This window comes from Heptranchias perlo, chromosome 26, assembly GCF_035084215.1.
Source record: "Heptranchias perlo isolate sHepPer1 chromosome 26, sHepPer1.hap1, whole genome shotgun sequence".
In the NCBI taxonomy this organism is placed as follows: Eukaryota; Metazoa; Chordata; class Chondrichthyes; order Hexanchiformes; family Hexanchidae; genus Heptranchias; species Heptranchias perlo.
The window spans coordinates 22,641,382-22,653,745 of NC_090350.1; the positions used below are offsets into that span (position 1 = coordinate 22,641,382).

Here is a 12,364-nt window from a genome sequence, read left to right on the forward strand (position 1 = left end):
ATTACTGTCATTCCGCAATGCCATTTCTGTGATACACTTCCTGTGTAAAGATGGCGGATATGCAAGTGCTCTATCGAACGCTGATCACTGTCATGTGATCACTGTCATGTGATCACGGCCACGCGGAAAAGCTCGCGTCGCCGCTTCCGTTGATTCGCCGCACGACCGTTGCGTGAACACAATTTGCGGCATAGCAACAGGCTGGAGTGAAGATGTCTGGGCACGGCCATGGGCACGGCCAGTGCCAGTGTGAGGGGCACCAGGACCCCGCCGAGAGAGGCATGGAGTACGGCCTCTTTAGGAAGATCGACCAGGAGAGGTTGGAGTGCCTGAACGAGGCGAGTGAGGGTTCTGGCAAACTGGTCTTCAAGCCGTGGGAGGAGAGACAGGACCGGTCAAAGGTACGGCCGCAGTGTCAGCAGATTCTTGCCGTTATTCAGACACACATTGGATTCACACTGGCGGGGGAAAGAGGCCTAAAGTACTTAAACCATCATAGTTACATATTACTTAATGTAAATTGCTGATTGCAATATAGTGCTAGAGAGGCAGGTCAGGAGTCAAGTTTAGGGATTTACGGTAAACCTGTTATTCAGGATGAAAAAATGAAACTTGTACTATACCGAATAATCATTGCCAAGAAGCAATCATGAGGATACCATCTGATTGAGATAATATCATGAACCATCAGAGCAGAACTTAACCTCGATAATTTAAGATAATTGGCAAAAAGTCCAAGGGGGAAATGAGAATTTTATTTATGCAGCAAGTTGTTATGATCTGGAATTCACTGCCTGAAAAGGTAGTGGGAGATGATTTAATAGCAACTTTCAAAAGGGAATTAGATATGTACATGGAGGAGCACTGATTCATCAGCTGAGGGAGGGCAGGAGGTAGTAATCAGCAGGAGGTTTCCTTGCCCATGAGACTTCATGAGGTCAGGAGTCAATGTTGAGGACTTACAGGGTCACTCCCTGAAGGTATACTACCGTGCCCCCATCTCTGGTGCGTCTGTCCTGCTGGTGGCATAGGATGTACTGAGGGGTGGTGATGGTACGTCCTGTCCCACCAGCAGGAAAGAATTGGCTGATAGGTATGATTCTTGAGAATATGACTATGTCGGGCCTTTGCTTGAATTGTCTGTGAGACAGCTCTCCCAGTTTTGGCACCAATTCCCACATGTTAGTGAATAGGACTTTACAGGGTCAACTGGGTTGGGTATGTCTTTGTCATGTCCCAATTCGATACCTTGGCTGCAGCTAAGCGGTCCATCGGTTTTATTCTTTTTATTCTTTACTGTGGTTTGACACAACTGAGATACAGCAATAGAGATGTAAAGATGTAAATCCTGTAAAGTAGTTACTAAAATGTATAGCTATAGACCCACAATGATTAGTTCACTGCATACTGTACAGTATTCATACTGTGCATTAACACTTTTGCTGCAGTGGCAGACTAGACAAGAATATTATCATAGTGCTAGCAGTGCTGATGAATGCTAATCAGTTGTGTCTTCAGACTCAAATTTTTTTAGAAACACAGCAGATTTCCACGTGGGAAACGAAATACACAGGAATGCCATAGATCCCATTGGGTTGTGTACTTCCATCTTGAAGTCTGAACAGCTACAGCAAGACACTAGAATATGAATTTAGTTTTCAGATGTTGCAAAATATTCTTACTAAACAATGCTGAGTACAGTTATAAAAAATCAATGGCAAACTGTGCATCTGTACATCTGTATGAAAAAGATATTAATTGTGAGCTGTTTCTTCAGGACTGCTGTGCAAAAAAAAATTAATTACAAATAAAAACTTCTCATTCTATTTCATTTACAGATGAGGACTGTATTTGATGTTGTAACTAGGATAGAAGTTAAATTGATGATTGGAATTCAAAACTTAATAAAGTACCAAATTTAGTACCCTGTATATGTCATGATAGAAGTGATAATGTAACTGGTCAAACAGGTGTGCAGGATATTTGAACTAGAAAAAATTTGAACAAATGGCAATGCCATCCAGTGTAACTGAACAAGAGAAAACCTTTCCATTATTTGATGTATTTTGTAACTTTTCTGTTGCAGTTTGTAGAAAGTGATGATGATGAGGAGCTACTGTTTAATATTCCGTAAGTACTATTTTAAAAAAAACACTCCCCTCTAAACATAGATGCACCGATAAGCATGCACCCCATTGAAATGTACATGTACACAGTATTTTGATAAGCATTTAAATGTTATCAAATATGTGCTGATCCACATGATTATGATGAATAGGTGCTAAGTCTTCTCTAAGTCTAACAGAAAAAAGTGTACTCTTGTTTGGGTTCATGTCGGAAATTTGAAGGTACATTGAATCTCTGGTTTCCTGGCCTGTACAACAGCTGCAGGCAACAGACAACCTGCTTGCAAGTTTTGCCAAAGCTGCTATGAACTAGTTTTTGGGACATATTTAAAAGTGCCACAGGGACAATTTTCCTCTCTGGTCTTTTCCTGCTCCCCTGTAAATACATAGAAGTTACAACACAAAAACAGCAGGCCATTTGGCCGAACCAGTCCGTGTTAGCCTTTACCCTCTGCTAGAGCAAATAGTTCTAAACACGTTTACCCACCCTGTTCCAATATCCCTTCAACCCCTTTTCCTTCATCTGCCTATCTAGTCTAGTCTTGAATGTTGACATGGTTTATGCCTCAGCCACTAACCCTGGAAGTGAATTCCACAGTCTCACAACTCTCTGTGTAAAGATATGTCTCCAGCCCTCTGTTCTCTGTTCTAAATCACTTACGTTTAATGTTGTATCTATGACCCCTCGTTCTTGATCCCTCAACCACTGAAAACAGTCTGTTTCTATCTACCCTGCCCTATTTTTTTCATAATTTTAAACACTTCTATCATACCACCCCATAATCTGCATTATTCTAATGAAAAAAGACCCAATTTTTCAAGCTTTTCTTTGTAATTGTATTTCCTCATACCAGGCAGCATCCTACTGAATCTTAATTCTTCCTGCTCTAAAGTCTCAATATTCTTCCTATAATGTGGATCCTACACCATCTGTCCAGCCACACATTCATCTTCTCTATCCTCCTATTTCTATACTTGCTATACTTCTTGGCTTTTATATTTAATCCTCTTGTGATAAAACCTAGAATTTCATTAGCTTTTTTTTTTACAGCCTTATAAACCTGAAGTGCTGCCTTTAATGTCCTGTTAACCTGTACCCCCAAATCCCTCTGCTCTTCCACAACACAGAGCATTTAGGGAAACGCTTCCCAGCAGGTGAGCTTTGCGCCTCCCCTTCCTCCCTAAGCGACATAACTGAGTTAGCATTGCACCATCGCTGCCGCGCATTTTTATTTCAATTACTATTGTTCATTGAAATACAGGTTATCTGCCACTTGGTGTCACTATTAAACTTCATAGGACAATACAACTGAAAATGAATCCTGAAGCTGTAGTTAAACAAAGTGTGTCTTGTGACACCATAGACCACAAGAGAACAGTCTGACCAGGTTATGAATCTCCACAGAATCCAGAAGCTGAATTACAGCCTGAGTCTAACTGCCAGCTTTTATTGTACACTATAAATAACTTGCATTATATAGCGTTCCTCATATCAAAAAAAATCTTGAAACACTTTGCAATGCAGAGCAACACTGAAAGGACAGGTAGATAAAATTAAAGTGTGGGACCAAAAAGGTGGGGGGAAAGTTTGGAGAAGACTTTTGAAAAGAGAAAGGGAGCAATTTGTGGAGGAAGTTCCAGAGGGCAGGGTGGAACATCGAGGATGGGGAACAAGTGTCAGGGATGAAATGGTACGTGTAGGCACGTGTCGTTGAACACACATGCCTGTGTAAAAGTGTCAGATCTGAGACTTGTCTCAGATTCTAATTTTTTTAAAACATACTTGTTTGCTTACGGTGGCTTATGTAGGAGGCCTGCTGCACATCTATACATACCAGAATGTGGCCCTATACCTGTTGAGATGTCCAAGTTGGTAATTATTTTCTATCTTGTTTCAGTTTCACAGGCAGTGTGAAGCTCAAAGGAATAATAATAATGGGGGATGATGATAACACCCATCCATCAGAAATGAGACTGTAAGTGCAAAAATGTTTATTTTAAGCTGCTCAACATCACAATAAAAAATAACAGCTTCTCAAAAGTGGAAATGTATTTCAAATCTGTGTTGGAAAAGATGCACCCTCTGCTTTTTCTATTAAACTGTCAATCATTGGATGGCTCTAGTAGAGAACTGTGAACATGCCTTTGGACAGCTAATCACTGGATTTAAAAATAAATAAAATTATATTTTTAGCTGCATTACTGAATTGTTGAATGTTCTAAAAATGATGGTTAACCTAAGCTAACCTAACCAGAATGACTCCAAACTTTTAAATGTTAAATCCCAGCGAACCAGATTTTGGACAAGTATTTTGACAAATTGTTAACGTGTGTTTATATTTTCAGAGTATTAACTTAAGCTATTCTGGGGATTGAGAATAGTAGAACTGAATAAATTACACAGCCTGGACACTATTGAATCACAAAAATATATTCCACGGTCTATGCCCCTACATAAGCATACTTCATCTTAATGCTCTCAGTCAATGACTGAAGTTACAGGTACATGGTTCTTCCGCAGATCATGTACAATTTACTTTATAGTGGACGCTGTGCACCTTATTTAATATAGATATTCTCTGATTCCCAAAGTTAATCAAGCAAAACTTTTTTAAAAACTTGTTCTTGGGTAGTGGGTGGTGCTGGCAAGGCCACAGTTATTGAACACCCCTTGTTACCCTGAGAAGGTTGTGGTGGGCCTTCTCCTGGAACTGCTACCATCCTGTGCTAATGGGAGTGATGTGTTGGGAAGGGATGTTTGGGTGTCACAGCAGCGGACGGGTGGTTTTGAGCTGTGGGAATACTGGAGGGAGGATCCTAGGAGGAGAGCACAGTGCAAGGGGGTTGTGGGGTCCAACTGGGAAAAGTGCTACAGCTGTGTTGACGGCCATGACTTGGGAACTGGCCGTGAGTTCTTCAAAGCATTTGCAGTGTTTTACTATTTTAAAAGCTTTAAAGAAAGTAAGGTTGGTTCACAGATCACAGCTGGGAACATGGTGATGGAGGTTTTTGTCAGAATGGGGAATGGGGGAGAGACGATAGCACTGGTGGGAGGGAGAGGTGGCAAGCGGGGAAGGGGAAAAGGCATTGACACGGGGTGGGGATATGAGCACAAGTGAGCAAGAGATGAGGAGAATGAAGATTTTATCAATTCTGTTTAGCCCCAGAAGATTTAATTAAGGGCTTTCCCAATACGGAACTGGAGAAGCCTCTATAGTGCATACTGATCTTATACTGTACGTTGGCAATTGTAGCGGTATATAATTTAAAGTAATACAACTTCCTCCAGCTCAGCACTTGAACTTAAAACCAGTTCCTGGGAATGCCGCTTTCACATTTCTTCAGTGCAGGGGCAGGATTCCCTGTTTCGTTCTTCAAGTGCTTACTGTGTTTCAACTATGATAGTAATTCTAATACAACCTAAAGGCAGTTCTTGATTATGGCCAGAAATATGGCTTTCTACACTGCGGGATAGGCTGTCAGATTGGAGCGTGGAGCAGGACAAGCTGTCAGGTTGGAGTGTTGTGGGGTTGGCAGTAGGAAGAGGGGGAGGCCAGCTCAGGGCAGCAGTGGAGTGACGTAAATTGTACACACTCTGTGGGCAAGGACCAGCTTGGTGGTCCAAGTGGTCTTGCCTTTCTTCTTCCAAGTTTTCTTATGATTTTCTTAGATGTTAGTATGGATGGGAAGTATAATCAAAGTCCAAATACCTAACACTTGAATCCGTCAGCCACAGTTAAGAACATTTATAGTCTATCGTGTGCTCCCAGAGGACAAGCACTATAATAGAGCTACAGATAACTGACTGTGTCTTCTTGCATTGTGGCAAACACTTCTGCTGCTGATCACAGTACAGCATTGATAGTGATTTAGTGAACTCTGCGGCAAGTTACAACTACAAGTTAAAGGAGGCTGTCTTGTGGCACCTTGTGGATAAATAAGAGAAGAGAAATGAATCTGGAGATTTTGTTCTTTTAAAATGCTTATACAATTACAGGATATTCACTTAAATAATGTAGAATATGCTAATCAATTCCTTTTTGTTTTCCAATCAGGTATAAGAACATCCCACATATGTCATTTGATGATACAGACAGAGAACCTGATCAGATGTTTCAGCTGAATCGAGATGTCACAGGAGACCTGGAATATACCACAAAGTATGTCCATTTTTGGTGTGGTAAATCATAAAGGGGGTGAAATTGGTCTTCACCAATAGTGCAAAATACGTTCAGCGAATCGGCAGCTGGTTTTACACTGCGTCCGATTTTCTAATGAAAAAGAAAATCAAGCACGATATAAAAACACTGCCAATTTGCTATGAGCGCATTTCACACAACTGGTAAAGACCAACTTCACCCCCAAAATCTCTTAAGCTGGCACTAATATGGAACTTAACTTTGAATTGCATAAAATTAGTTTAATAAATGATGGTCCACAGGAGAAGATTATTTATCAAGTTTTGGTTTTGCCTGACAATGGATTGTAGATAGAAATAAAGCACAGTGAGCTCCTTCTACAATTTGCCCAAAGTTTCAAAAATACATTAACAATGTTTAGCACATCCAATTACCTCACAATAAACTATTCAATGATTTTGTCAATATTAGGTGTTTATTGCTTTGGTAGGTATCTGAGCAGTATAGTTGGTTAGCACACTGTCCTTTTACCTTTAGAACTTGGGTTCAAATCCAGACTGCTTAGATGAAAGCCTCTCTAAGACACCTAGGTGAAATTAATTTGGTTAATCTCAACCTAGTTACTGCAAAAAAAAAACTGCTGAAAATTCAGCACATGTTGGAACTCACTCATAACCCATTTATATTTGTAATTTGATACTGATGGCAAATCTAAAGCTGGTGGCAAACGGTGAATGTAAACAGAGCAGTGTTCCTGCCACCAGAGGCCGCACACACCAGCACAGTAGATGGTTATAATCTTTTTTTTATTCATTCACGAGATGTGGGTGTCACTGGAAAAGTCAGCATTTGTTGCCCGTCCCTAATTGCCCCTGAGAAGGTGGTGGTGAGCTGCCTTCTTGAACCGCTGCAGCCCGTGTGGCAAAGGTACTCCCACAGTGCTGTTAGGTAGGGAGTTCCAAGATTTTGACCCGGCGACGATGAAGGAACGGCGATATATTTCCAAGTCAGGATGACATGACTTGGAGGGGAACGTGTAGGTGGTGTTCCCATGCGCTTGCTGCCGCTGCCCTTGTCCTGCATCTCCAAAAGCAGCATTTGCAGCTAGCTGCTTGCCATCAAAGGTGGCCAAAAACACATCACTGCTAGAAGGCTGAGTGCCTAAAGTACTCCTACCTTCTTCCTTACAGGCCAACCATACGATTTTGCTACCACTGACTTGTACAGATCTTGCCAAATGGTATTGAACAACATGGTCACAATAGTCAATTAGCCAGTAAAATCTCTATAGCTGTTCTTTTACATTTGCAAGAGCCATCAACAGATAGCATAACAGTATTAATGTTCTACCCATTGTTATAGAGACCATCTTATAATTACCCAGTGACACCTGCAGAAAGTGGTGTCTTGAACTACTAATATCCCCAATTAGCAACTACACCAGAATCAATATTTTAAAACATTTCTACCTAGTTATTTTTTATAACTCATGAAGATGTTTTACCTCTTTTTCCTTTTAGGATAGCTCGTTTCTCCAGTGTTCACCATCTTTCCATTCACATAGCCAAGAATTTTGGTGCAGAGACTTCAAAAATTTATTATGTAGGATTGCGAGGGGAGTGGTCAGAGGTGAGTCTGAAGGCACATTGAAATTAGCTTTGAAAAGTTAAACACAGTTCACTGGCAAGAGCTTACATTACTATTGGAGTGATATTGTACAGCAAAAATTGACCTCACTGAGATGTGATTGAGAACCTTGGAAAAACACATGATATTTTCAGTGAGATGGTGTGGAATTTCACTGGTGCTTAGTTAAATATATTGAAGTAAATTCACTGCAGTCTTTTGAAGTATGATCAAATAAAATATAGCATGGGTGATATTTTCCATGTATATGTGTGAATACCCTGATTCTTCGCCCTCATCTCGTGGAACTATGACTGGCAACCAAACTTCTTTTGTTTCCTTTTCCTGTTTATCTCTAATTTTGTTCCCTTCATCCTTCCTCTCCTGGATGATATGATTTATACTGGGGTTTTTTATTTTATTCGTTCATGGGATGTGGGCGTCACTGGCGAGGCCAGCATTTATTGCCCATCCCTAGGCATACAGTTCCATAGGCTTCAGTAGTCTTCCAATACCTTAACGATACGGTCATCTTTCAAGCATGAGTTCAGGATAGACAGTGTTGGTAAACTATTCACCTGCTAATCCAAAAGAGCATCAGAGCTGAGCCAAATCCTGTTATCACCTGAAATCCACTCTTGGTATGTGCCACTGAATAATTATCAGGAATGTGAACTTTTAAAAAATGATTTGTTCGATTCCTTAGCCAGAGGTGCTAAGGCTAATTGTAGCACCATCCCAGATAAAATTAACAAGAGCAGGGATCTGACCTGGGATCTTCCTGATCTGTATGGTTTACTAGGACATTAAGTGGTGCATTTAGCAACTGAACTCACTTGCAAATTTATTTTTACTACCTTTTAACTGACCAATAGTTTTTAATTCAGCTTGTTACTATTCAACAACAGCATCTTCCATTTACATAACATCCCAAGGCATAAGGGAAAAAATGGATGCCAAGCCAAAGAAGGAGATTTTAGGAGGGGTTAGCATAAGCTTGGTTGAAAAGATGGGTTTTAAGGAGGGTTTTAAAAGAGGTGGAGAGGTTTATGGAGAGAATTCCAGTGCGTGGGCATATACATCTAAAGGCATGGTCACAAATGGTGGGGCACAAAAGGGCAGTCAGAAGAAGAGTTCTGGGGCGGGAGGGGGTTGTACGCTTGGAAGAAGTTACAGAGATGGGGAGGGATGAAGCCTTGAAGAGATTTAAATATAAGGATGAGAATTTTAAATTTGAGGGGGATCGGAAGCCAATGTAGGTTAGTGATTTCGGGGTGATGGGTGAGCAGGACTTGAAGCAGGATAGGATATGGGCAACAGTTTTGGATGAGCTGAAGTTTACAGATGGTGGAGGATGGGAATTTTATTTTCTTTCCCTCCTTTTTGGTTAAAGCAGCATTGCAGTCAACGCCATACTGCCTCTAATGTTTTAAGAATTAAAATCATGTTTTTTTTGGTGGGGTGGGGTGGGGTTTAGGTAGAATAGTGGCTTAAATTATCTCTGATGCTTGGGCTCAGACATAAGCCAGATAGATGGGGGTGAAAACCTTCTCCTTACATCTGTAAGGGTCCTATGTTTGCATAGTTTCAACTCAGTTCCTAGTGGGTATGGGTTCACAGCACAAAACTTTTCCATAATTTTGCACTAAATTGGCAGCATCACTTATTTAGACAGGGCATGAGGATGAAGATATTACATGATGCATTAACCTTTTCTAAAGCTGAAGTTGAGGCACATAACTGAACCAAATTTTTAGGTGGCTTCTCTGTGTAATCCAGTCTGTGCTTTACCTGACCTGGGGAATACTGGAAGGCGACACTGCTTCTTAAAAGTGTTCCTTCCTCGCCATTGACTCCCTTGATGAACAGCAAAATGTATTTTTAAACAAAAATTTAAGAAAGTAATGCTCTGTTAGAATTAAGGAACAAAAACTGTGAAGCATGTAGAACAATTTTTTTCCTTTTTTGACAGGGCCACAGACATGAAGTGACACTTTGTACATATGAAGCTTCTGCCAACCCCACAGATCACAAAATTGACCTCATCACTCCTCAGACACACTTCATCGCATAAAACATGACTTCTGATACCAAAGCATGCACAAAAAGGAAAAACTGCACTACCAGGAAGAAAGCACTGCTAGAATATCAGGAACTTCTACAGTAAATATCCAGTAGCATGGACTGGTATAATATATAAACTCCATATGATTGCAACCATCTTGTAAGTTGTAAACCATGAAAAGTGTGGTGAACAGAAGATTAATAAGGAGGTAACATTCACTGTTTAAATTGGAGTCTGCAGTTGCTGCTTTGATTTGTAAATGTTAAAATACTGGATGTGTGACAAAATAGAAGTAGCTGGCATAATGATATTCTTATTCCAAAACAGGATATTTTCCATTAAAATGAAATGCCTCATTTTGATTTTCATCAACAATTTATAATATTTATTTGGCAATGAATGCTGAAAATCTGAGTCCTGTGTGCCACTCACAAAATCCACATGTCAGAATAATCCATTCATTGTGTTGTTGCTCTACCCCTGTCACCATTTGGTAATAATTTGGTCTGCAAGAACAACCATTTAAAAGCTATATTTTTTTCATGAATTACAAAGGGGGAAAAAAACTGTAAGAATAATTACACTGCTTAAAAGAAGCACATCATGATGTCTGTAATCAAGATTACTAAAACCTGTGCATCTGGGGTAGACCTCATTGATTTTGTTGTAGAAGGGGAACGGGTTTCTTCAGAGTCCAGTAGATCCTTCACAGTGCTTTTCGAAAGCCACAATGAGCATAAAACTAATGTCCGAGATCTTGAGATTATTATAAGGAGGAACTACTGTAACTCTCAAACATAATCACAGATCATTAGCAGAGGCAGCTCAACTAATCTCTAAGAATTCAGCCCAAAAATATATTGACTTAATGAATGAAATGACCCAATAACATCTACATCTGTCCAATGTAAACTGCTATCAGTGCTTTCCCCTTTTTGCCTGCAAGTTGATGCTTTTCCTGCCTGCCTTTGTCCATTAGATTAGATAGCCATGGACATCTTTGTGTCCTTTGAGTGTTAACCAAATGAATGGAGGTCTACTGTACAGCTTGAAGCTGGAATTAACATGGACATAGTATGAATTGGTTGGATGCTTTTGCTGATCTATCCACTTTGCTTGAAATTTTCCATTATATTTTCTGGATTTGGAATTTGCTACCATGACACCAGAGAATGCAACCGTGATTTTAAGGAGAAAATAAAACATGATTCCTGCTAATGGACTGACAGTGTGTTATCCTCTCACCTCTCTTGAAGGTAATAGTGATATTGCAAAATTACTTTGTTAACATTTGCTGCTGAAGATTTTTTTTAAAATAAAATGTATTTGACTAAAAAATCTGTATTACAATTGACTTTAAACACATAAGAAGCAGAACAGTGAATGGGCTGCCTTGTGTGTACAATGTGATGGAAATAGAATGTAAACCAAAGAAATGAATATCAATCCTTCCACTTGTTTAAGTACATCTTACTTATAGTGTGCCTCACACCTGCAGCCAGCCTGAGATTTTCCAAATGATTTAAATCTTCCATGCAGCTCTGATGGGTTGCTGCACAGCTGACAGAACTCATGGCAAAATCTGCGATTAAAAGCAGCTTCCTGACTAAGAGGAAGTGAAGACAACTGGCTCGCGGGAGGGGAAATAAAATCGAATCCTTAAAGAGAAAGTCCCTATCTAAAGAACTTGTTGCAGTAAGAAACAACAATTTGCATTTATTTGGCATCTATAATGTAAAACCCAGATACTTCACGAAATTTTTTTTAGTTCTTCCAGAATTTTCCTCGCAAGCTCCATCGTTTCTTCTTCACAGCCTCCAGGTTCCTACTTTTCCTCCCCCACAGCCTCTAGGCCCCGATCTTCTTATTCTGGCACAGCCTCCTCCAGGTTTGAAATTCTATCCAAAGTGGGCAATGTTATGATTGCTCAGAATCCTAAGGAGGCATGTTGAAGGGTAGACTGATCTATCAGGGAAGCCTAGGAGGTTTGAAATATATACATTTGGCCGAGGCTCAGTGAACTGATCCTATGCTACAGGCTTATGAGGTGAGGCTGTATGGGTTGACCGCAAGGCACAGCCAAAGCCCAGGATTGTTTAATTATAAAGACAGGCAATTGGTTTGATAATAGAGTGCGAAATGCAAAGAATGGTAAGGAACCAGAAGTGTTCCAGCAAATAGTGGCACTGCAAGTTGCAAAGAATTATTTGCCGGTTAGCTGGGCCAGGGAATATAAAATGTTTCTTTTTCTTAGCTGAGAATTTTTAAGGGTGTGGCAAAATATTACTTTCTCTGTAGGAGCATCTGTAGGATGTTTAGCTAATGTTAGATAATGTGTAAGGCAGGTGATAGTTGTTTAAAGCAGAACAAGTTGAATTTAAGAAATCCCATCCATGTAGGAATCTAAT

The 12,364-nt window shown here is 40.1% G+C and overlaps 1 protein-coding gene across 1 annotated transcript; it reads left to right on the forward strand.

Moving 5' to 3' along the window:
• The first annotated feature begins 159 nt into the window (after window positions 1-159).
• pithd1 (PITH (C-terminal proteasome-interacting domain of thioredoxin-like) domain containing 1) lies at window positions 160-11,294 on the forward strand. The gene is made up of 6 exons (XM_068007003.1): window positions 160-401; window positions 2,087-2,130; window positions 4,025-4,102; window positions 6,182-6,286; window positions 7,786-7,894; window positions 9,864-11,294. The coding sequence occupies exons 1-6, from the start codon at window positions 213-215 to the stop codon at window positions 9,963-9,965; spliced, it is 627 nt and encodes a 208-aa protein (XP_067863104.1). The 5' UTR covers window positions 160-212; the 3' UTR covers window positions 9,966-11,294.
• Window positions 11,295-12,364: the final 1,070 nt, after the last annotated feature.